We start from the raw sequence: 27,030 nt of genomic DNA, 5'->3' as shown, positions 1-27,030 counted from the left end.
TGAAGGAGAAGAAAGAGAAGCACATTTATATGTTACTAAGTGTTTTTCTTGCTTCTTCCTCTGAAGATGTGTGTAACCACATGAAAGTGCTCAGGTTTTCCTGTTTATTTTTTCACTATGGTATGTTTTTTTAAATATTTCCAGTCACTCATTTTATTGTAATTTCTCCCATGTACCCTAAATACTGTATATACTCAGTGGCCACTTTATTTGATACACCCTTCTAGTACTGGGTAGGGCTCGCTCTTTGCCCCCAGAACAGCCTGAATTCTTCGTGGTCCATGCTGACACGATAGCATCACGCAGCTGCTACAGATTTGTTCATTCTGCATGCATGCTGTCAATCACCTGTTCAACCACATCCTAGAGGTTTATGCCAAATTCTGCAGTGTCAACTGCATGCAGCAGCAAAACTCGCAAGTCATCACACCATGCGACATTTTTCCAATCTTTAATTATCCAGTTTTAGTTTTGGCACCAGGAGTGGAACATGGTGTAGTCTTCTGCTGCTGTAGCCCATCATCTTCAAGGTTTGATGTGTTGTGCATTCAGAGATGCTCTTCTGCATACCACTGTTGTAATACATGGTTGTGTTACTGTCACCTATCTGTCAGTTTGAATGAGTCTGGTCATTCTCCTCTAACCTCTCTCATTAACAAGGCCTTTTTACCCACAGGACTGTCACTCACTGGACATTTTGTGCTCACACCATTGTCTGTAAACTCTAGAGACTGTTGTGCATAAAAATTCCAGGAGATTAGAAGCTTCTGAGATATTCAAACCAGCAAACCAGTTCGTATGGCACCAACAATCATTTCATGGTCAAAGTCACTTAGATCAAATTTTTTTCCTAGTCTGATGTTTGGTCTGAACAAATGAAGCTCTTGACCATAACTGCTAAGTGATTGGCTGATTAGATATTTGCATTAACAAGATGTACAGGTGTACCTAATAAGGTGGCCAATGAGTGTATATTATGCCCAAATGAGTAATATTGCAATGTACTGAGCATAAATAGTAATACTGCAATGTACTGAGATATACAAAGAAATACAAGTCATTGGTAAATTATATATTTTTAAATATCGTGCACGCAAAAGAAATCTATACATTTTTTTTCCAACAAACCAGCTGTATCCCACCAAGGCAGGGTGGCCCAAAGAGAAAAATTAAAGTTTCTCTTTTTAAATTTAGTAATTTATATGGGAGAAGGGGTTACTAGCCCCTTGCTCCTGGCATTTTAGTCGCCTCTTACAACACGCATGGCTTACGGAGGAATTCTGTTCCACTTCCCCATGGAGATAAGAGGAAATAAACAAGAAGAACTAGAAAGAAAATAGAAGAAAACCCAGAGGGGTGTGTATATATATGCTTGTACATGTATGTGTAGTGTGACCTAAGTGTAAGTAGAAGTAGCAAGACGTACCTGAAATCTTGCATGTTTATGAGACAGAAAAAAGGACACCAGCAATCCTACCAGCATGTAAAACAATTACAGGCTTTCGTTTTATACTCACTTGGCAGGACGGTAGTACCTCCCTGGGTGGTTGCTGTCTACCAACCTACTACCTAGGTAATCTATACATGTCCAATGCAAAAACAATCTATACACAAGATTTTGGTGCATGCATTTCACTTGCGTTTCCACCATAGGAAACGTGGGCGGAACATGTGTACTAGAGCCCGTCTTGCTCTGTTGTTCCCCACCATGCCAGAGCTCGGTGAGGAAGGAGGCCTGCTATGTTGTTCCTCAGTGTCCCTTTTTTCATTCGAGCATGAACTTTGCCAAGCTATGTCTCTGCTGCAAATGGTTAGAATGGGTCAAACTAAATATTCAATTGCAGAGAAGACCTGTGCACTCACCCTATTAGAGCAAGGCATGTCTGTGATATGCATAGCCGCATACCTGAAGGAGATGAGAATGGCAGTTTACAACTTCAAGAAAGCAGCTACCGCACTCCCACCTGACATCATACCATCCATAAAGGTGGGCTCTGGGGCCCCCAAAAAGACTTTTCTTCGCACTTCCCTCTTCAGGATCTTGTCTGTGCAAAGAGTAGCCCTTTTGGGGGCCCCAGAGCCCACCTTCCTTGGTGGTACGGTCCCAGATGGGAGTGCAGCAGCTGCTTTCTAGAGGTTGTAAATTGCCATTCTCGTCACCTTCAGGTCTGCAGCTATGGGTATCACAGACATGCTTTGCTCTAACATTGTGAGTGTATGGGTCTTCTCTGCAATTGAACATTTAGTTTGACCCATTCTGACCACTTGTAGCAGAGATATAGCATGGCAAAGTTCATGGTCAAGTGAAAAAGGGGCACTGAGGAACAAGGTAGCAGGACTCCTTCTTCACTGAGCTCTGGCAGAGGAATGAAGTGTGGCATGGAGGAGAACAATGGAGCAAGATGGGCTCCAGTACACAAGCTCCACCCATGTTTCCTATGGTGGAAATGCAAGTGAAATGCATGCACCAAAATCTCATGTATAGATTTTTTTTGCATTGGACATGTATAGATTTCTTTTGCATGCACTGTATAACCCTGTATTATGAATGCCCCTTAAAGCAAGGCTATTTAATACCAATTAATAATAATCTTCTTGCAACAAACCTGCTGTATCCCACTGAGGCAGGGTGGCCCAAAAGGAAAAACAAAAGTTTTTCCTTTTAAATTTAGCAATATATACAGGAGGAGGAGTTACTAGCCCCTTGTTCTTTGCATTTTAGTCACCTCTTACAACATGCATGGCTTACGGAGGAAGAATTTTGTTCCACTTCCCCATGGAGATAAGCGGAAATAAACAAGAACAAGAACTAGTAAGATGATAGAAGAAAACTCAGAGGGGTGTGTATATACAGTGGTACCTTGGGATACGAACAGCTCAAAACAAGAATAATTATGTAAATGCTTTTGTAAGTGTATTTTTGGGGGTCTGAAACGGATTAATCTAATTTACATTATTCCTTATGGGAACAAATTTGTTCAGTATCAGTACTCGAACAGCCTTCTGGAACAAAATAAGTTCATATCCTGAGGTACCATTGTATATGCTTGTACACATATGTGTAGTGTGACCTAAGTGTAAGGAGAAGTAGCAAGATGTACCTGTAATCTTGCATATTTACGAGACAGAAAAAAAATCAGCAATCCTACCATCATGTAAAACAATTACAGCTTTCCATTTTACACTCACTTAGCAGGATGGTAGTATCTCCCTGGGTGGTTGCTGTCTACTATCTAGAACCAATTATTAATATTCTATTAAAAATCATTCTTGTTAAAAATATGAAAATACAACAAACCTTTTATTTGACTACTTGATAGGAAGAGAGGGTGGCCAGTAATGTCAAATGTGATGGAGATAATATTGTTTTGCCCTGATGGTAACAAAACTGACAATTTTGTTACACAAAGTTTGTCTGCTGTATCAAAGTCAACTGACACAGTGGATTTTGTCCTGCATTTCTTAAGTCTGTCACAATGGAGATTTATTTTGTAAATGTAGTAGTATACAGTACTATTAAAGATTAGAGCTTACCCTTTCATAATCTTCAAGAGTGACGAACCTTTCCTTCTGGATTCTTGTCATATACAACACATCCGTGTCTGGAAGTGCTGCTTCTAAACTGTTGAATTCCTCCTGATGAAAGAAGAAAAATACATTTCATTATAGTATATAAAACCAAAAAGTATATTTCTATAAAAGTAGAATAATTTATGTAGAATTAATGACAAGGAAAATAAAAATATACTGTATGTATTTTCAAAGAAGCAAGGAGCAGCACAACAGTTGTAAGCTACGAAAGATACAATAATAATAATAATAATAATAATAACAATAATAATTTTTATTTCTACAAGAACATGTACAGAGTATACACGCCTGACATCAACGACATACTGCTATACAGAAAGCCCTTTGTTATGCAGAGCATTTTGGGCAAATAAGGTCAATTTTGTCCCAGGATGCAACCCACACCAGTCGACTAACACCCAGGTACCTATTTTACTGACAGCAGGTGTCTTAAGGAAACAGGTCCTAATGTTTCCATCCTTACTGGGGATCGAACCATGGACCTCAGTGTATGGGCCGAGTGTGCTAGAAATCGAGCAATCTACTCAACTGAATATACTGTAATCAATTCTAAACTGACCAGTTGAAACAATAACTTGGAAATATTTATGCTAAAGATTAACACTGTAGAGATCAGGTTTACAAGCTGTACTGTATGCAGTTATGAAAATGCTTGGAAAATATACATCCAATAAGCCATTACACTGATTACTGAATTTTCCATCATAAAAGATGTACCTTCATGTTAGACCAACCCTTGCATGGAAGACTGAAGAGAGTGAAGGTCAACAAGGGTTACTGAGGATAGTTAAAAAAATAAATTTGCTAGCAGTGGTGACTATAAATGCATACTACATTACCACACACTCTTGCATAGTTCATAACACTGCCTCCCCAGGTAAAGTACTCCCTCCTTGGGTGTAGTACTCCGTCCCTCATAAATGTAATACATAGTGTAGTGTTGTTGTGGAAGTTTTCTTATGGTGGCAGAGATCTGGGGTGCCATATTATGAACGGTTTTAATGTATGACAGTACTTTGTAAAGCGTTTTAATGTATGGTAGTACGTTGTACAGTATTTTAATGTATGGTAGTATGTTGTACAGTGTTTTAATGTATGGTAGTATGTTGTACAGTGTTTTAATGTATGGTAGTATGTTGTACAGTATTTTAATGTATGGTAGTATGTTGTACAGTGTTTTAATGTATGGTAGTATGTTGTACAGTATTTTAATGTATGGTAGTACGTTGTACAGTATTTTAATGTATGGTAGTACGTTGTACAGTATTTTAATGTATGGTAGTATGTTGTAATAAAGTTGGTAGAATTACCGACAATATGTAAAGTAAAAGGACACAAGTGCAACTAATGTGACATTTATTGTGGCAATGTTTCGCTCTCCAGGAGCTTTATCAAGCCATTACAAACAATACATGGACACAGAGGGTATATAAAGGCTCAGAGTGAGGTGTAATACTAGTGAGGTACCATTTCGATGTTCACTAGTGGTGGTGGTGGTGGTGGTGGTGGTAGTAGTAGTAGTAGTAGTAGTAGTAGTAGTAATAGTAGTGGTGACAAAAGTAATGCAATATGGTAGAGCAATTAATTCGTACATGAGTAAAAGGATATAAAAGCTATTACTTGGGTAACATAAAAATAGGTTGGACAAATATAGAGTGGAAAGAGACAGCTTGTTTCAGTGTTCACTCTCTGTAATATGCTTTGTGTAGTATAACAGGAGAGACTATGTGATGGCAGGGTTTACTGTTTTCAGGAGGATTCTTGCTAAGACTTCGGAGATGGTGAAGCTGCCGTTGTTTTGTTTAATTGTATTCGAAACAGCGATCAATGCTGATTCGAGGCACTTGCGTCTGCGGAAATTAGTTTCTTTGATGATTGGTGGAATTTCGGTGTTGTACACAGGCGTTGTTCAAGTTATCGTTCCTACATGAGTAAATGTGTTCATTGAGGCGGATGTCAAGGTTTCTTGCTGTTTCACCTACGTAAATCTTGTCACAGCCTCCACAGGGTATAGTGTAAACTCCTGCATTGACTGGTTCGTGGTGCTTGGATTTTGTCCTCGTTAGATCCTTTATTGAAGTGCTAGAAGCGATGGCGACTCTGGTGTTAGCTTGTGAAAGTACTTTTGAGACGTTCAGTGCAACCTGGCTGTTGGGAAGAATTATAACTTTGTTGGGAGTGGTGTTGATGCGTGGAGAATTAATGATCTGAAGAGCTCTTTTCTTGCAGTCTTTGATGAAAAAAGAAGGAAAATGTAACTCTGTGATTGTTTGGTGAATGTATGTACATTCCTCGTCAAGAAACTCAGGACTACAAATTCGGTATGTTCTTAGGAAAAACCCGATGATGATGCCTCTTTTTGTCTTGGTATCTTGACTGGAATAGAAGTGTGTGAGATCATTTTTATTGGTGGGTTTCCGATAAACTTGAAATCTTAGGTTGTTGTCTACTTTGTGAATGAGGACGTCGAGGAAAGGTAACTTGTCATTGGACTCTCCTTCTAGTGTAAACTGGATCGCCGGTTCAACTGCGTTGAGCCTTGCCTGAAGATTCCGTACATCAAAACGTTTGGGAGTTATTACGAGGATGTCGTCCACGTAACGTAACCAAGTGACGCTTGAAGGGATGATGTTTGCAAAGTGTTCGGACTCTAGGTGTTCCATGTATAAGTTGGCTAGGACGGCACTGATGGGGGACCCCATTCCCATGCCATAGGTTTGTTTGTAGAGCTTGTTATTGAAAGAAAAGCAGTTGAAATTAACACAGAGTTCAATCAAGTCAACAAAATCTCCGGGAGGTAGAGGAAGATTAAGGTCCCGATTGACTTTACGTCGTAGAACCTCGATGGCTTTTTTGGTAGGTACTTTTGTGAAGAGGGAAGTCACATCCAAACTGCTTAGTTTCTTGTTACTGATGGAGAGGTTACGGATGCGGTTGAGAAGGTTGCCTGAGTGTTTAAGATGAGTGGGGCTGATGGTCCCCAGAAGGCAGGAAAGATGTTTGGCAAGAACTCCGGCTAGTTTGTGTGGAGCACTGCCTATTCCTGACGTGATTGGTCTGAGAGGAATATTGTGTTTATGGGTCTTTGGTAAACCATACATGTGTGCTGGTTTAGGATCTTAATCTTCCTCTACCTCCCGGAGATTTTGTTGACTTGATTAAACTCTGTGTTAATTTCAACTGCTTTTCTTTCAATAACAAGCTCTACAAACAAACCTACGGCATGGGAATGGGGTCCCCCATCAGTGCCGTCCTAGCCAACTTATACATGGAACACCTAGAGTCCGAACACTTTGCAAACATCATCCCTTCAAGCGTCACTTGGTTACATTACGTGGACGACGTCCTCATAATAACTCCCAAACGTTTTGATGTACGGAATCTTCAGGCAAGGCTCAACGCAGTTGAACCGGCGATCCAGTTTACACTAGAAGGAGAGTCCAATGACAAGTTACCTTTCCTCGACGTCCTCATTCACAAAGTAGACAACAACCTAAGATTTCAAGTTTATCGGAAACCCACCAATAAAAATGATCTCACACACTTCTATTCCAGTCAAGATACCAAGACAAAAAGAGGCATCATCATCGGGTTTTTCCTAAGAGCATACCGAATTTGTAGTCCTGAGTTTCTTGACGAGGAATGTACATACATTCACCAAACAATCACAGAGTTACATTTTCCTTCTTTTTTCATCAAAGACTGCAAGAAAAGAGCTCTTCAGATCATTAATTCTCCACGCATCAACACCACTCCCAACAGCCAGGTTGCACTGAACGTCTCAAAAGTACTTTCACAAGCTAACACCAGAGTCGCCATCGCTTCTAGCACTTCAATAAAGGATCTAACCAGGACAAAATCCAAGCACCACGAACCAGTCAATGCAAGAGTTTACACTATACCCTGTGGAGGCTGTGACAAGATTTACGTAGGTGAAACAGCAAGAAACCTCGACACCCGCCTCAATGAACACATTTACACATGTAGGAACGATAACTTGAACAACGCCTGTGTACAACACCGAAATTCCACCAATCATCTCATGAAATTCAGACGCCCAATTAGTGATCAAAGAAACTAATTTCCGCAGACGCAAGTGCCTCGAATCAGCACTGATCACTGTTTCGAATACAATTAAACAAAACAATGGCAGCTTCACCATCTCCGAAGTCTTAGCAAGAATCCTCCTGAAAACAGTAAACCCTGCCATCACATAGTCTCTCCTGTTATACTACACAAAGCACATTACAGAGAGTGAACACTGAAACAAGCTGCCTCTTACCACTCTATATTTGTCCAAACTATTTTTATATCCTTTTACTCATGTACGAATTAATTGCTCTACCATATTGCATTACTTTTGTCACCACTACTATTACTACTACTACTACTACTACTACTACTACTACTACCACCACCACCACCACCACCACTAGTGAACATCGAAATGGTACCTCACTAGTATTGCACCTCACTCTGAGCCTTTATATACCCTCTGTGTCCATGTATTGTTTGTAATGGCTTGGAAATTTTCTTAGAAATTTGTTGTATATGTGTATGAAATTTGAGTCTGAGCTTTGTGATAGGTGATCCGTTTATCATTATGTTAAGAGGGACATCTGTAGCTCTGTTACCAAACTGAATGAAGTAGGTTTTGTCAATCCAGGTAGATATTTTCTGTAATTCGGTATTTACAGTATTGGCTAGTGTATGTAGTGTCATCTGCAAATAGTGTGGGTTTGACGAAGCATTTGGAAGGTCATCGCAGAAGAGTTTGCCCCATTTGCGTACACATATTGGCTTCTGTTGCTGAGGTATGACTTGAGGGAGTGCCCTCTTATACCATAGTGTACAATTTTACGTGGAGCAAGTCATGGTCAACTGTATCAAAAGCTTTACGTAAGTCAATGAAGATCCCCAGTGGGACTTCTTTTTTCTCTATTGCAGTGTATATATGTTCTAGAGCATCATTAGTATTTTTATTAGGCCTGAATCCAAATTGGCAGGGGTTGAGTATGTTTTGGGAGATAAGGTAGGAGTAGATTCGTTTATGAATTAGTTTTTCAAAGATTTTTGAGAGAGGGTGTAAGTTGGATATTGGCCTATAGTTATTCAACTCTGTTTGGTCTCCTCCTTTGTGGATCGGGGTGACCCTTGCTATTTTGAGTACTGTAGGGAAGGTGGAGGATTCAATGGATTTGTTAAAGAGTGTTGCAATGATTGGAGATAGCACTTGTGACACTTTTTTATATATAAAGGGTGGTAAGGTACTTAAATCTCCTGCCTTGTTTTTTAGTGCATTGATAATAAGGGAGGCTTGATAAAGCTCCTGGAGAGCGAAGCGTTGCCACAATAAATGTCACATTAGTTGCACTTGTGTCCTTTTACTTTGCATGGTAGTACGTTGTAAAGTGTTTCAATGTATGGTAGCATGTTGTCAAGTTTTAATGTATGGTAGTAAGTTGTAAAGTGTTTGAATGTGTGGTAATATGTTGTACAGTGTTTTAATATATGGTAGTATGTTGTAAAGTGTTTTAATGTGTGTATTTGCTTGAACAAATATTCGATGCAACAGAATAAATCTGCTGCACGGAGAATGTGTTTTGCTAGCAGTAGTGTGCATGTCCAGTAGGCTCCCCAAACACACAACCTTGTCCACTGCATTGGACATTTCCATACAATGGAGTTTCATTTAAACAGACATTCCCACTCCTCTCCATCATTCCCTTATACCCAATTTCAAAGCATACGAAATGCGGTATTGTTAAACTTCAACATGCTGGTGTAACCACATGAGTGAAGTTCTTACTTGTTACATATAATAAAAATCTACAGTAAGACTGAGGACTATCGACTAAGGATTACCTTGAAGCTTTGCTTACACTAGAGGAACCTTCCCTTATCTCCCTCCCCCAGAAAACTGGGATAAAAGGATGAGAAAGATAGCACTTATTATAAAGACAATGAGAAGGGAGGAAATGTTGACCACCAGTGTTAAAGTGAAAAATATAGCCAGCAGCAATAGCCTGGTAAAGCAGGCAAGCACCAGACAAGCCTGGCAATGAGACATACTGCAGGAGTGATAAAACTCATGAAATTCACCAAAAGTAAGAATCTGTTTGCCCTTCTAAAGTAACAAAGTTTTCTTCGACTAACCTGGTGAATGCCTTGAGAGGTTGCAAACTGAGTGATGTAGTCTGGCATACCAAGACCTGGAGGTGAAACATAGCGAAGCTGTACATTGTACAGTGTCAGAAGTCGAGCCAGGGAGTGTACTGTCCTGCCATGCTTCAGATCACCAACCTGAAAATGAAACTTACAGTTTTAGTGGTTTGATGCTACACTTGAACCACATTTATCCCAGGTTTCGTAAATATATGTAAGAATTCAGTAGTTCCTACATTATACATAATAATAGCACATATGCTGGTAGAATTACTGACAATATGTAAAGTAAAAGGAAACAAGTGCAACTAATGTGAAATTTTATTGTGGCAACGTGTCACTCTCCAGGAGCTTTGTCAAGCCATAACAGCTTGACAAAGCTCCTCGAGAAAGAAACGTTGCCACAATAAAATGTCACACTAGTTGTACAGTGGACCCCCGGTTAACGATATTTTTTCACTCCAGAAGTATGTTCAGGTGCCAGTAGTGACCGAATTTGTTCCCATAAGGAATATTGTGAAGAAGATTAGTCCATTTCAGACCCCCAAACATACACGTACAAACGCACTTACATAAATACACTTACATAATCGGTCGCATTCTTTATTCGTTATGCGGGGGTCCACTGTACTTGTGTCCTTTTACTTTACATAATAATAATAATAATAATAATAATAATAATAATAATAATAATAATAATAATAATAATAATAATAATAATAATAATAATAATAATAATAATAATAATAATAATAATAATAATAATAATAATAATAATAATAATAATAATAATAATAATAATAATAATAATAATAATAATAATAATAATAATAATAATAATGGTTTCCCTCAACATTTGCGTTTTCAACTTCTGCGGGTTTCACACATTTGTGAATTCCCAACTGCAAATTCATATTTATGTTGAGGACTTTGAAGTTGATGAACAACATTGATAGAGGCATAATTCCCTACAAAACTCTGTTTGAAGATATGAAGAAATGGTTTCAGTTGCCCATAACAATGTTCTTCACAAGGAAGCCTGCCACTACAGTCCCCATCTCTTTACCCAAGGTCCTATAAGAACATATGAAAGGAGGAACACTGCAGCAGGCCTGTTGGCCCATACTAGACAGGTCCTTCACAATCCATCCCACTAAAAAAATATTTGCCCAACTCAATTTTCAATGCTACCCAAGAAATAAGGTTTGATAATTCTATTTACCCATGTGCAAGTCCTACTCAAATCCAACCCCTCTCATGTATTTATCCAACCTAAATTTGAAACTACCCAAGGTTTTAGCCTCGATAACCCTACTAGGCAGACTGTTCCACTCATCAACTCCCCTATTTCCAAACTGATACTTTCCTGTATTGTATCCAAAATCTTAGAGAAACTCGTGCACAGGAGACTATATTCATTTATAACAGCACAAAACATACTCAACCCCTGCCAATTTAGATTCAGGAAAAATAAAAGCACTAATGATGCAATTGTAAAAATGCTAGATCTGCTTTCCACAGCATTGGAAAATAAGGAATATCCGCTAGGAATTTTTATTGACCTAAGAAAAACGTTTGACACAGTAGACCACGGCATCCTACTCCACAAACTTGACCATTATAGTATAAGAGGCCATGCGCTTGCATATTTCAAATACTACCTTACTAATAGGTATCAGTTTGTCACCATTAAAGACACAGCCTCATCAACACAGCCACTTGATACTGGAGTTCCGCAGGGAAGTGTCCTTGGTCCCCTGCTCTTCCTCATTTACATTAATGATCTCCCAAATGTATCCCAACACCTGAAACCCATTCTCTTTGCTGACGAGACGACTTACGTCATCTCCCACCCTAATCTTGCCATCCTCAACACCATAGTCAACGAGGAGCTGCTCAAAATTCTGACTTGGATGACAGCCAATAAACTTAAACTTAACACTGACAAAACCTACTACATTATGTTTGGTAGCAGAGCAGGTGTTGCACAACTTAACATTAAGATCGACAACACTCTAACTGCCAGACATAATGAGGGCAAATTCCTAGGTCTATAACTCAACAAGAACCTAAATTTCAGCACCCATATCCAACACATAACAAGAAAAGTAGCCAAAACGGTGGGGATCCTCTCCAAGATACGATATTACGTGCCGCAAACTGCCCTTCTCACACTATACCATTCACTCGTTTATCCTTACCTCACCTATGCTATTTGTGCTTGGGGATCAACTGCAGCAACACATCTAAAGCCAATAATAACCCAACAAAAAGCCTCAGTAAGAATAATCACTAAATCCCATCCCTGGCAACACACCCCCCCACTCTTCATAGATCTAAACTTACTCCCTGTTCAGAACATCCACACTTACTAATGTGCAGTCTACATCTACAGGACCTTAAATTCCAATATTAACCTTGACCTAAAATGCTTTCTTGATAGTTGTGACAGGACCCACAGGCATAACACCAGACGCAAACATCTCTATGACATTCCCAGTGTCCGAGTAAACCTTTACAAAAATTCAATGTGTATCAAAGGGCCTAAAATCTGGAACACACTCAGATATGGTAAACATGAGGAAATTAAATCTTCATCAGAGTACAAAACAAATTCTGGCCACAAAATAGAGCGAAACACCAACGTCAAAGACCTGGGAGTGATCATGTCGGAGGATCTCACCTTCAAGGACCATAACATTGTATCAATCGCATCTGCTAGAAAAATGACAGGATGGATAATGAGAACCTTCAAAACTAGGGAGGCCAAGCCCATGATGACACTCTTCAGGTCACTTGTTCTATCTAGGCTGGAATATTGCTGCACACTAACAGCACCTTTCAAGGCAGGTGAAATTGCCGACCTAGAAAATGTACAGAGAACTTTCACGGCGCGCATAACGGAGATAAAACACCTCAATTATTGGGAGCACTTGAGGTTCCTAAACCTGTATTCCCTGGAACGCAGGAGGGAGAGATACATGATTATATACACCTGGAAAATCCTAGAGGGACTAGTACCGAACTTGCACACGAAAATCACCCACTACGAAAGCAAAAGACTTGGCAGACGATGCACCATCCCCCCAATGAAAAGCAGGGGTGTCACTAGCACGTTAAGAGACCATACAATAAGTGTCAGGGGCCCGAGACTGTTCAACTGCCTCCCAGCACACATAAGGGGGATTACCAACAGACCCCTGGCAGTCTTCAAGCTGGCACTGGACAAGCACCTAAAGTCAGTTCCGGATCAGCCAGGCTGTGGCTCGTATGTTGGTTTGCGTGCAGCCAGCAGCAACAGCCTGGTTGATCAGGCTCTGATCCACCAGGAGGCCTGGTCTCAGACCGGGCCGCGGGGGCATTGACCCCCGGAACTCTCTCCAGGTAAACTCCAGGTAAACCTGAAAACTCTAGAACTGCAGACACATTCATCACTTTCGAAACTACAGTTAGAAAACATCTTATCTCCCTGATACACCCCGTCAACTAACTACGTACATGTAAACCACCTGGTGGTTCACACTTACACTCACTCGCCCATCGACTATAAACACAGAAATACGAATCTTAACCTTAAAATAATGAACCCTAACTAGTCATAAGCTTGCCTATGATACTCCAATATAGACACTATGTATTGTGCTAAAACAAAAGCATTCACATTGCTAAACTTACAAACTATAATGTAGTCACTTAGCCTTAATACCATAATCTGTAATAATTTAAAGTTTAGAATTAATCTAAGTCTGCCCGAAATGCGTAGCCATGCTAGGTGTCCTAGTGGCCCCCTCTGTAATTAGTATTTTAAAACATGTAAACCACACAATATCCAAAATCTGTAAACCCCGCATTGTAATCCTTATAGAGAATAAACTTGATTGATTGATTGATGTATCCTTTCTAAATCTAAACTTGTCTAATTTGAATCCATTACTGCGGGTTCTCTCTTGGAGGGATATCCTCAAGAACTTATTTATATCCCCTTTATTGATACTCATCTTCCACTTATACACTTCGATCATGTCTTCAATCGAACTTCATACGTAAGATTTCTAATGCTATGTATTAATTTAGTCATTCTAAGCTGAATGTTTTCTAATGAATTTATGTCCATTCTGTAATATGGAGACCAGAACTGAGCTGCATAATCTAGTATTTATGGTCCTTACTAATAATATATAAAGCTGTAATATAACCTCTGAACTTCTGTTGCTTACAATTCTTGATATATATCCCAGTAATCTGTTTGCCTTATTAAGTATAAGAACATAAGAATGGAGGAACACTGCAGAAGGCCTACTGGCCCATACAAGGCAGATCCTTATCAAAAGCAACCTCTACCCAAAGCTACCCAAGAATTAACTCCCGTACCCAATGACACCAATCAAACTCAGCCCCTCCCACTCATATATTTGTCCAATCTCTTCTTAAAGCTACCCAAGGTCCAAGCCTCTATCAACCTACTGGGAAGATTGTTCCACACATCCACACCTCTGCTAGAAAACCAGTACTTACCTATGTCCTTTCTAAATCTAAATTTATCTAACTTAAATGCATTATTTCTGGTTCTTACTTGGTTCGACACCTTCAGTACCTTATTAATATCTCCTTTGCTTATGCCCGTCATCCACTTATACACTTCAGTGATATCTCCCCTCATTCTACGTCTCTCCAGAGAGTGGAGATTTAAGCCTTTAAGTCTATCTCCATACGGGAGATTCCTTACACAGTAAATCATTTTAGCCATTCTTCTCTGTATGTTCTCTAACGAGTTTATATCCATCCTGTAGTAAGGAGACCAAAACTGAGCAGCATAATCCAAATGAGGCCTCACTAGTGATGTATAGAGCTGTATAGAGCTGTAAAATAACTTTTCTACTTCTGTTACTTATACTTCTTGAGATAAATCCAAGTAATCTGTTGGCCTTGTTGTGCACACTTAGGCATTGCTGTCTTGGCTTTAGGTTTCTGCTTACCATGACTAAGTCTTTTTCACATTCTGTATGATCAAGCTCTACTTCACCTAGTTTATAGCATCGAGGGATATTTTCGTTACCCAGGACTTACACTTACCTTACACTTATCCACATTAAACTTCATCTGCCATTTTTCAGACCAAGACATTAATTAATTTGTCCAAATCCTCCTGGAGTTCATTGCTATCGTCCTCAGAATAAATCATACGGCTTATCTTTGTTTCATCAGCAAATCTGCTCATGTCACTCGTAATCCCTTCATCAAGGTCATTAATGTAAATTATGTACAAGAGAGGGCCTAAAACTGATCCTTGTGGAATGCCATTAGTGAATAATCCCCATTCATATTTATTTTATTTATTATTTATTAGCACACTGGCCGATTCCCACCAAGGCAGGGTGGCCATCATTCACTCCATCACTATCTAGCCCGAAGGGTGCTTTACAATACAGTTTTTAAACTGCAGCATTAACACCCCTCATTCAGAGTGCAGGCACTGTACTTCCCATCTCCAGGACTCAAGTCTGGCCTGCCGGTTTCCCTGAACCCCTTCATAAATGTTACTTTGCTCACACTCCAACAGCACATCAAGTATTAAAAACCATTTGTCTCCATTCACTCCTATCAAACATGCTCACGCATACCCGCTGGAAGTCCAAACCCCTCACACACACAAAACCTCCTTTACCCCCTCCCTCCAACCTTTCCTAGGGCGACCCCTACCCTGCCTTCCTTCTACTACACACTGATACACTCTTGAAGTCATTCCATTTCGCTCCATTCTCTCTACATGTCCAAACCACATCAACAACCCTTCCTCAGCCCTCTGGACAACAGTTTTGGCAATCCCGCACCTCCTCCTAACTTCCAAACTACGAATTCTCTGCATTATATTCGCACCACACATTGCCCTCAGACATGACATCTCCACTGCCTCCAGCCTTCTCCTCGCTGCAACATTCATCAACCATGCTTCACACCCATATAAGAGCGTTAGTAAAACTATACTCTCATACATTCCCCTCTTTGCCTCCAAGGACAAAGTTCCTTGTCTCCACTGACTCCTAAGTGCACCGCTCACCCTTTTCCCCATCGTCAATTCTATGATTCACCTCATCTTTCATAGACCCATCCACTCCCAAATATCTGAATACATTCACCTCCTCCATAGTCTCTCCGTCCTATCTGATATCCAATCTTTCATCGCCTAATCTTTTTGTTATCCTCATAACCTTACTCTTTCCTGTATTCTCTTTAATTTTCTTCTTTTACATACCCTACCAAATTCATCCACCAACCTCTGCAACTTCTCTTCTGAATCTCCCAAGAGCACAGTGTCATCAGCAAAGAGCAACTGTGACAACTCCCACTTTATGTGTGATTCTTTATCTTTTAACTCCACACCTCATGCCAAGACCCTCGCATTTACTTCTCTTACAACCCCATCTATAAATACATTAAACAACCACGGTGACATCACATATCCTTGTCTAAGGCGTACTTTTACTGGGAAATAATCTCCCTCTTTCCTACATACTCTAACTTGAGCCTCACTATCCTCGTAAAAACTCTTCACTGCTATCAGTAACCTACCTCCTACACCATACGCCTGCAACCTCTGCCACATTGTCCCCCTATCCACCCTGTCATATGCCTTTTCCAAATCCACAAATGCCACAAAAACCTCTTTAGACTTATCTAAATACTGTTCACTTATATGTTTCACTGTAAATGCCTGGTCCACACACCCCCTACCTTTACTAAAGCCTCCATGTTCATCTGCTATCCTATTATCCGTCTTACTCTTAATTCTTTCAATAATAACTCTACCATACATTTTACCAGGTATACTCAACAGACTTATCCCCCTATAATTTTTGCACTTTCTTTTGTCCCCTTTGCCTTTATACAAAGGAACTATGCATGCTCTCTGCCAATCCCTAGGTACCTTACCCTCTTCCATACATTTATTAAATAACAGCACCAACCACTCCAAAACTATATCCCCACCTGCTTTTAACATTTCTATCTTTATCCCATCAATCCCAGCTGCCTTACCCCCTTTCATTTTACCTACTGCCTCACGAACTTCCCCTACACTCACAATTGACTCCTCCCCACTCCTACAAGATGTTATTCCTCCTTGCCCTATACATAAAATCACAGCTTCCCTATCTTCATCAACATTTAACAATTCCTCAAAATATTCCCTCTATCTTCCCAATACCTCTAACTCTCCATTTAATAACTCTCCTCTCCTATTTTTAACTGACAAATCCATTTGTTCTCTAGGCTTCCTTAACTTGCTAATCTCACTCCAAAACTTTTTCTAATTTTGAACAAAATTTGTTGATAACATCTCACCCACTCTCTCATTTGCTCTCTTTTTACATTGCTTCACCACTCTCTTAACCTCTCTCTTTTTCTCCATATACTCTTCCCTCCTTGCATCACTTCTACTTTGTAAAAACTTCTCATATGCTAACTTTTTCTCCCTTACTACTCTCTTTACATCATCATTCCACCAATCGCTCCTCTTCCCTCCCACACCCACTTTCCTGTAACCACAAACTTCTGCGGAACACTCTAACACTACATTTTTAAACCTACCCCATACCTCTTCGACCCCATTGCCTATACTCTCATTAGCCCATCTATCCTCCAATAGCTGTTTATATCTTACCCTAACTGCCTCCTCTTTTAGTTTATAAACCTTCACCTCTCTCTTCCCTGATGCTTCTATTCTCCATGTATCCCATCTACCTTTTACTCTCAGTGTAGCAACAGCTAAAAAGTGATGTGATATATCTGTGGCCCCTCTATAAACATGTACATCCTGAAGTCTACTCAACAGTCTTTTATCTACCAATACATAATCCAACAAACTACTGTCATTTTGCCCTACATCATATCTTGTATACTTATCCTCTTTTTCTTAAAATATGTATTACCTATAACTAAACCCCTTTCTATACAAAGTTCAATCAAAGGGCTCCCATTATCATTTACACCTGGCACCCCAAACTTACCTACCACACCCTCTCTAAAGGTTTCTCGTACTTTAGCATTCAGGTCCCCTACCACAATTACTCTCTCACTTGGTTCAAAGGTTCCTATACATTCACTTAACATCTCCCAAAATCTCTCTCTCCTCTACATTCCTCTCTTCTCCAGGTGCATACACGCTTATTATGACGCACTTTTCACATCCAACCTTTGCTTTAATCCACATAATCCTTGAATTTACGCATTCATATTCTCTTTTCTCCTTCCATAACCGATTCTTCAACATTATTGCTATCCCTTCCTTAGCTCTAACTCTCTCAGATACTCCAGATTTAATCCCATTTATTTCCCCCCACCGAAACTCCCTTACCCCCTTCAGCTTTGTTTCACTTAGGGCCAGGACATCCAACTTGTTTTCATTCATAATATCCGCAATCATCTATTTGTCATCCGCACTACATCCACGCACATTCAGGCATCCCAGTTTTATAAGGTTTTTCTTATCTTTTTTAGTAAATGTTTACAGGAGAAGAGGTTACTAGCCCATTGCTCCCGGCATTTTAGTCGCCTCATACGACACGCAGGGCTTATGGAGGAAAGATTCTTTTCCACTTCCCCATGGACAATAGAAGAAATAAAGAAGAACAAGAGCTATTTAGAAAAAGGAGAAAAACTATTTATTGTGAAGTGTGACCAAAGTGTAAGTAGGAGTAGCAAGATATCCCTGTTATCTAGCGTGTTTATGAGACAGAAAAAGACACCAGCAATCCTACCATCATGTAAAACAGTTACAGGTTTTTGTTTCACAGTCATCTGGCAGAACGGTAGTACTTCCCTGGGTGGTTGCTGTCTACCCCATTAATCGAAACTCTCTGCTTTCTATTGGTAAGCCATGCCTCTATCCATGCTAGAACTTTACCTATGTTCATCAAGGTGCTTATTGGACGGTAATTTGAAGGAACGGACTTATCCCTTGATTTGAATATAGGAACCACATTAGCCAGCTTCCACAACTCTGGCACAACACCAGTAAGGATGGACGCATTAACCCCTTGACTGTCGCAACCCCCAATACTGAGGTGTCTCCTGGCGTCGCAAAATTTAAAAAAAAAAAAAAAATTCTTATAAAATTATAGAGAATCTTTTCCCGATTGTAATGGCACCAAAAACATGAAATTGATGGAATTACGCTCTTGCAAAGTTAGCAACCTCAGCGATATTTACAAATCGGCGATTTCGCCCACTTCGAGCCCTGTTTTTGGCTAATTCCATTGTTCCAGTCGACCAAACTCATAGCTATTTCTTTAGAACTCTGTTTTTTCTATCAACCGAGTACAAGAAACTGCCCATTTACCGATTTCAACTACCCAGTAATGTGGTCAGAAAATTGCAATTTGGCCAATTCCACAAAAATTAAAAAATATGACAATTTCAAAATAAGGTCCAGAATGAACAATGCAGACATTCCTGGCTCTAAAATAACATTTTATATGTTCATCAGTCATGTCTCCAGGCCCCTCTGATATTACTCTTGCTTTGTATTTTGAATTTTTATTCAAACAAAAAATAGAAGATTTACTGTTATGCAGACTACTGCAATACTGTAATAATTGTATAAATAACATCAACCCATTCATGACTGCATAGTAGAATGGCTAGTTGGACATTTATTGGGCAATGACATCATTTGTTTACTTTTGAACATTGGCAAAAATCCCCTACTTTGAGCTCCATTTCCAGGTTCTATTTATAGTAAAACCAATCAAAATCACCTCTATTTCTATAATATGTTTTCCATTCTATAAAATGAAACCAAGAAAACGAGAATACAACCATAAGTTTTTTTCTCATTATGCACAGGGTGCTCCAGGATTTTTTTTATATGGTGCACACTGACCACACAGACCCATTCTCTTACACGTGGGCCTACCAGCTTTCTCCTGCTTGATTTGAAGCCGCTAGAATTTATGAGTATACAGTGGACCCCCGCTTCACAATCAGATCCGAATGCGACCAATTATGTAAGTGTATTTATGTAAATCCGTTTGTACGTGTATGTTTGGGGGTCTGAAATGGACTAACCTAATTCACAATATTCTTTATGGGAACAAATTCGTTCAGTAATGGCACATGAACATAATTCTGGAATGAAATAATATCGTAAGCCGGGGGTCCACTGTATATACATCAAACACGGTACCTCGTAAGATGTATATATACGACCGAAACAGTCAAAGGGTTAAACACACTCGTTAATGGCTGATTAAGTTTCATCTTGAATTCCTTAAATACCCTGGAAAACAACTCAATGGGTCCCGGGGACTTATTTTGCTGCAGTTTGTCTATTTGTTTGATAGCCATGTCCCTCGTGACAGTAATATTAGTCAATTTGAATTCATCAGGAAATTAATAATTGTTAACTTCTGGAATCTCATTTATGTCTTCCTGTGTAAAAACTGACAAAAAATAGTCATTAACCCTTTGAGGGTTTTGGTCGTACTAGTACGTCTTACGCGTAGGGGTTTTTGACGTACTAGTACGCATAAATTTTAGCGGCCTCAAATCTCGCGCGAAAAGGCTGGTAGGCCTAGGTGTGAGAGAATGGGTCTGCGTGGTCGGTGTGCGCGGTAGAAAAAAAATCTGGGACCCAGTGGTGCATTGTGGGAATGCCCTCTTAGTAAACAATGTCCACCATGCCTCGCGGTAAGAAGGTCCTCACTCCTCGGTGAATTGGGACACTTTTGTTCCCCAGTGACAGTTCTAATAGTGATGGAAGTGCCAGTGAAGATGAGTTTCGTGGTTTTAGTGAGGTTTTGACCGAAACTAATGACCATAATATCGGTAATAGTGAGGAAAACCCAGACGACCCTCAGCCTTCCACCTCTGGTGCTGGGCCCTTTTGTTCATGTTCAGTTGTTTCAGAACCCAAGAGGAAACTTCTATTTTCCCAAATCCCAGACTCAGATGAGAGCATGGGTGATGATAGTGATAGTGAATATGAACTACAAGCTCTTCAAACTAGTTCCAGTAGTGATAGTGAAGTGCAATATTCCCCAGTGAAGCATCAGGATATACGACGATATATGCGCTCTGGTAGTGTGCCATATGTTATACCAAGGGGAAGGAGTGTATCTTGGAGTACATCCCGTGGCTGTACAACAGGAACAGACAGTGAAAATGACGAAGATACTGTTGCAATTGGGATGGAAAATGTGCGTGGTGGTAGTGGTGCCGGCGGTGAGGCACCAGCAGTGGGCCATGCTGCCACCCACGCAGCCACCCACGCCGCTGCCTCAGCTGATCTAGAACAAAGGCCACCATCCCCCACTCACCCACCACACCAGCCTCCACAACCACAACCTCCACAACCACAACCTCCACAACCACAACCTCAACAACCACAACCTCAACAACCACAACCTCCACAACCACAACCACCTGTCATTGTCCAGTACCCACCAGCAGACTGCACCTGGGATTGGCAGGAAGCTGTCAATTTTGTTCCAAATCCCCACCAGTTTGATGACAGCCAAAGTGGAATACGGCCATCTTGTGCACTTGGGAACAATGCCACTGAACTGGAATGTTTCGAGTTATTCTTTGACGAACCACTGATGAAAAGTATTGTCATGGAAAGCAACACATACTACGAGTACACCATGGCAAACACATTACTTTCACCAAAATCACGTCTACACCAGTGGAAGGAGGCAACTGTGGCTGAGATGTATCTTTTCTTTGCCACAATAATGCTTATGCCACATGTGTATAAGCACAAAGTGAAATCATACTGGTCAACAGACCCCCTGATTGCAACACCAGGTTTCAGTGATATAATGCCAGTGAATCGATTTGTGCTAATGTTACATATGCTTCACTTCTCAGATAAAACCAGGCCTGACAGAACTGACAGGTTATATAAAATTAGGAATGTGTTTGTGTATCTGAAACAGAAATTCAGTACGCATTTTTATCCCTTCAGGAAGCTTGTAATTGACGAGTCTTTGATTCTGTTCAAAGGAAGACTCTCTTTCAAGCAGTACATACCAAGCAAGAGGAAAAGCTTTGGTATAAAGTTGTTTGTGCTTTGTGATTGTTACAGTGGTCTGGTATTGGATATTATTGTGTACACTGGAAGTTATACATTGCAAAATACCAGGAAGTTATTGGGCATCTCAGGTGATGTGGTTCGAACAATGATAGAACCATACCTTGGTAAGGGGCATATATTATATACAGATAACTGGTACACAAGCCCCTCACTCAGTGATTTTTTGCGAGTGAACATGACAGATGTGTGTGGCACAGTGCATGCAAATCGGAAACATATGCCCAGGTTTGACGCTGGCACTCGTAGAGGTGAGGTGCAGGCGTTTGCTGCCAATGACATCATGGCATTTCGGTGGCATGACAAACGAGATGTCACACTGTTGTCATCAATTCACCCTAATGAAATGGCAGACAGTGGCAGGCAGCATAGAGAGAGAAATGAACCCATTCTAAAACCTGCAGCTGTGATTGATTACACCAACATGCGTTCAGTGGACAAATGTGACATGCAGATTGGGTTTGCTGATTGTGTTCGCAAGAGTTATAAGTGGTACATCAAACTGTTTTTCCATCTTCTGGACATTTCCATGCTCAATGCTTATAATATGTATAAGATGAGCACCAGAAACAAACCACAGTACGGCGAATTCTGTTTGTCTGTCATCAGACAAATAGTATTCAAGTACCAAGGAACAGCACCTGCAATTGACCGCCCACCAAATTTTCAACAACTACCTGCTCGTCTGAAGCATGGTGATCACTTCCTGGTAAAACTGCCTGCTACTGCTTTGAAGAAAAAGGCTCAGAAGAGGTGTTACGTCTGTGCACATACAAAAAAATGCACACAACAACGCAGAGACACTCGTTTTATGTGTGAGGAGTGTAAAACTCCACTGTGCATGACACCATGTTTCAACGACTTCCACAGGCTGCAGAACTTCTAGAAACATTCCCTGTGACTGTATATGTGTATATAAAATATAGAAAAATAGTAATAAACAACATTTCATATCGTTTGTTTGTGTAAATATTTTCTGTAAACAAAATAATGACAACAGTGTTTACGCCCTTATTGTGTAGTATTGAAAAAGAAATAACTTACAAAATACTGATCATGTTGGCCTCAGAGGCCATAAAAGTTACTCAGAAAAAGAAAAATTGAAAAATAATTGAAAATACAGTGGACCCCCGGTTAACGATATTTTTTCACTCCAGAAGTATGTTCAGGTGCCAGTACCGACCGAATTTGTTCCCATAAGAAATATTGTGAAGTAGATTAGTCCATTTCAGACCCCCAAACATACGCGTACAAACGCACTTACATAAATACACTTACATAATTGGTCACATTCAGAGGTAATCGTCATGCGGGGGTCCACTGTAGTACATAAAAAAGTAAATAGAAAAATACCGGGTGACGGCAGTCAGCGATGTTACCATATGTTGTTCAATTTTGGCAAATTTCACGCCTCCATATCTCGGTAAGTATTGAAGTTAACATTTTTTTGTTTAGCCTATAATGTTTAGAAAAAAAAGAAAACTATTTTTTCATAAGAAAAAATAATTTTTTTTTTTTTTTTGAAATTTGGCCGACCCTGAGAACGAGTTTCGGAGAGGGCCTGTCGACCCTCAAAGGGTTTTAAATATGGAACACATTTCCACTTTGTTATCCATCAGCTGTCCGTTCCCTATTTTCAGAGGTCCTACTTTTTCCTTCACCTTCGTTCTATACACTTGAAAGAACCCCTTTGGATTGGTCTTTGATTCATTAGCAATTCTAATTTCATAGTCATGTTTAGCCTTTCTAATCCCCTTTTTCACTTCTCTTTTAAGATGAACATATTGGTCAGTAAGGTTAACCTCTCCTCTTCTGATGCACCTATAAATTCCCCTTTTCTCCCCTAACAGATGCTTAACCTCCTGCTAACCCATTTAGGATTATTATTATTAGACCTAATTTCTCTCTGGGGAATGTATATATTCTGAGTACAGTGTACATTATTAAGAATAAAATCATAAATGGAGATCCCTTCATCAATAAAATCATTAGCTAGATAACCCAAATCGAGATTTGACAAGTGTTCCCTAAGTCCATTTTAACCCTTTCAGGGTCCGTCCCGTAGATCTACGGCTTTACGTTCAGGGTCCAAACCGTAGATCTACGCCATGAGCTCAGCTCACTCTGATAAACTGTGAGTGGTACATTTGGGCCTAGATATGAGAGAATACATCTATGTGGTATGTGTGCACCACATAAAACAGATCCTGCAGCACGCTGTGTATAATGAGAGAAAAAAAATGAAATCATGATTTTTTGATTAAAACAGCAACTTTGCAGTGTTTTTTCGTATGTTTTTTATAGTTGTATTTGCGATTTCTTGGTCTCATTTGATAGAATGAAAGACATATTACAGAAATAGAGATGATTTTGATTGGTTTTAGCATTGGAAATGGCTTGAAACTGAGCTCAAAGTAGCGGAAATGTTAAATTTTTGCCGATATTCAAGAGTAAACAAACGACCTCACACGTCTAATACACGTCAACTGGTGGGTCTAATATACATTCACAAATATGGTGATGATATTTATACAATTATTACAGTATTGCATAACAGTAAATCTTCTATTTTTTGGTGTGAATAAAAATTCATTATGTGAATAAAAAATCAAAATGGAATTTATTTGTAAAGCCTCAAAACATAACTAATGAACAGAGGAAATGTTAGTTTAGTGCGAGGAATGCGTACATTGTTCATTCTGGACCCTATTTTGAAATTGGAATATTTTGAACTTTGTGTTAAATTGGCCAAATTAACAATTTCCGCTCACTTTATTTTGTAGTTGAAACAGTTGACTTGGCGATTTCTTGTGTTCAATCGATAGAATAGAAGTAATACTAGTGAAATAGCTAAGAATTTGGTTGATTGGAATAATGTAATTGGCCTAAAATAGGAGTCAAAGTCGGCAAAATCGCCGATTCGTAAACATTGCTGACACATCAAAATTCGCGAGAGCATAATTTCGTCAATTTTCCACCAAATTTCGTACTTTTTGTTTTATTACCTTCACAAAAAGATTCTCTACGATTTCATAAGAAAAAATAACAAATTTTTTTTTTTTAAATTCTTGGACACTGGTGCGTGACTCCAGATTTGGGCCTTGGACCCTGAAAGGGTTAATCGGCAGAACGAAAATCAGGGATTTTTACCGTATTATCTTTATTCTTGTATTCCCAGTTAATGCTAAAAGTGATGGATTTGTGATCACTTGCGCCAGGCTCTTCAGTGACCTCCAGATTATTTACGAGTGTTTCCTTATTTGACAAGACTAGGTCTAGCAAATTATTACCCCTGGTAGGCACTGTTACACACTGCTTCAGAAAACAGTCTTGAACTGTTTCCATAAAGTCACTGGACTCCAGATTACCGGTCAAAGAATTCCGGTCAATTTGACTAAAGTTAAAATCTCCTATTATCACTATGTTATTGTGTCTAGAAGCCCTAACAATTTCGTCCCAAAGAAGTCTCCCTCTATCGTCATCCAAGCCTGGAGGTTGGTATATTACTCATAGAATTAGTTTTTCTTGACCTTCTACAAACTCTACCCAAACAGATTCTGTTACCGTTCCATCTATTTTTATACCTGTTTTTATGCAACAATTAATATTTTCTTGAACATATAATGCAATTTCTCCTGCCATCCCATTACATCTATCCACATGGAACAGCTTAAACCTTTGAATATTACACTCAGCAATCATATCCCGACTCTTTAAATCATACCATGTTTCAGTTAATGCAATGACATCAAAGTTCCCAGCACATGCTACCAAACATAGTTCATTAATCTTATTTCTTGCACTTCAGCTGTTAGCATAAAATACCATATGTTTTTTCTTCTGCACATTTTTCCTATTCACCTTTGTTTTTACACAATTTCTGAAATTATCATTACCTAGAGTTACTCCATGACAGTTTCTATTAAGATTCTTAATATCAGAGCATAAGTTAATATATCCATACTCATTAAGCATCTCTAAACCCATACATCTAACTAATCTTAGTTTAAAGTCCTAACAATCCACTCAACTGAGCTAGCAAGAAAACCCACACCTGCCCTGGATAAGTGAAACCCATCCCTGGCATACATGTCATTTCAGGCATAGAAGTTGTCCCAGTTGTCAATGAATGGTACTGCATTATCTTTACAGTGTTTATCCATCCAACAATTAATACCAATTGCTCTGGACAACCATTCATTTCCAACACCCCTTCTTGGCAAAATGCCACATATAACAGGGCACCCCCCCTTCTTCCTAATTATGTCTATTGCTGTCCTGAACCTTCTAATTAAATCCTCACTTCTACACTTGCCTACATCATTGCCTCCAGCATTGAGGCAGATAATAGGATTGATCCCATTACCGTTCATGATGTTGTCAAGCCGGCTAACAATATCCTCCATCCCAGCCTCAGGAAAGCAAACTCTGTCTCCTACTCCTGTCCTTCAAGCAGAAGGCCCTATCCATGTACGTAACCTGGCTATCCCCAACAACAACAATATTCTTACCTTCCTTTCTGTTGTTTGTCGTGACGTTCCCAGTAGTCGACTCACATTCGTCGGGTAGCAGGGAGAATGCATTAGATGTTTCCACAACAGTTTCCAGAGCAGTCTCTTTCTTCATCGTTTCTACCTTTGCAATCTATGTGGTAAATGGTCCCATAGGTTGTGCAAGAACTTTAAGGGAGGGGTGAGCCTTTTTCCAGTTTCAGGAAATTAAAATTGAAAAATTATGGAAAAAAAAATTTTCTTACTGAAAAAAATAGTACAAAATTCTGGCAACATTTTGATGTAATCTGCTTGTTTCTATCGTATTTCTAAGCATGTTTTTCATTAAATGTATTTTTTTTGGTTGATGCTGTCAGCAAAAATACATGTTGGCAATTAGTGTTTTTTTTTTTCCAAAAATAATGATTTTTATGAGTGTTTCATTGTAAATACTCTACATGGCATCTTCTGTGCTGGCTAGAGTGTGGAGGATTGATCCCATTAGTAGTAGAGGTAGTAGGTTGGTAGACAGCAACCACCCAGGGAAGTACTACCATCCTGCCAGATGACTGAAACAGAAACCTGTAACTGTTTTGCATGATGGTAGGATTGCTGGTTTCTTTTTCTGTCTCATAAACACGCTAGATAACAGGGATATCTTGCTACTCCTACTTACACTTCGGTCACACTTCA

General features: G+C 39.6%; 1 protein-coding gene across 1 annotated transcript in view; it reads right to left on the bottom strand.

Moving 5' to 3' along the window:
* r (carbamoyl-phosphate synthetase 2, aspartate transcarbamylase, and dihydroorotase rudimentary) overlaps positions 1–27,030 on the bottom strand; it is a 1,183,622-nt gene that overhangs the window by 1,524 nt on the left and 1,155,068 nt on the right. The window contains exons 44-45 of the mRNA XM_070094236.1: positions 9,748–9,894; positions 3,535–3,636 (exon numbers count right to left, since the gene is read on the bottom strand). Coding sequence (XP_069950337.1) covers positions 3,535–3,636; positions 9,748–9,894 — 249 coding nt within the window. The remainder of the gene's footprint in view (positions 1–3,534; positions 3,637–9,747; positions 9,895–27,030) is intronic.

The sequence above is a fragment of the Cherax quadricarinatus genome, chromosome 45 (genome assembly GCF_038502225.1).
Source record: "Cherax quadricarinatus isolate ZL_2023a chromosome 45, ASM3850222v1, whole genome shotgun sequence".
Classification (NCBI taxonomy): Eukaryota; Metazoa; Arthropoda; class Malacostraca; order Decapoda; family Parastacidae; genus Cherax; species Cherax quadricarinatus.
Note: the sequence above shows the minus strand (reverse complement) of the source record. Positions and strands in the feature narration are given on the sequence as shown.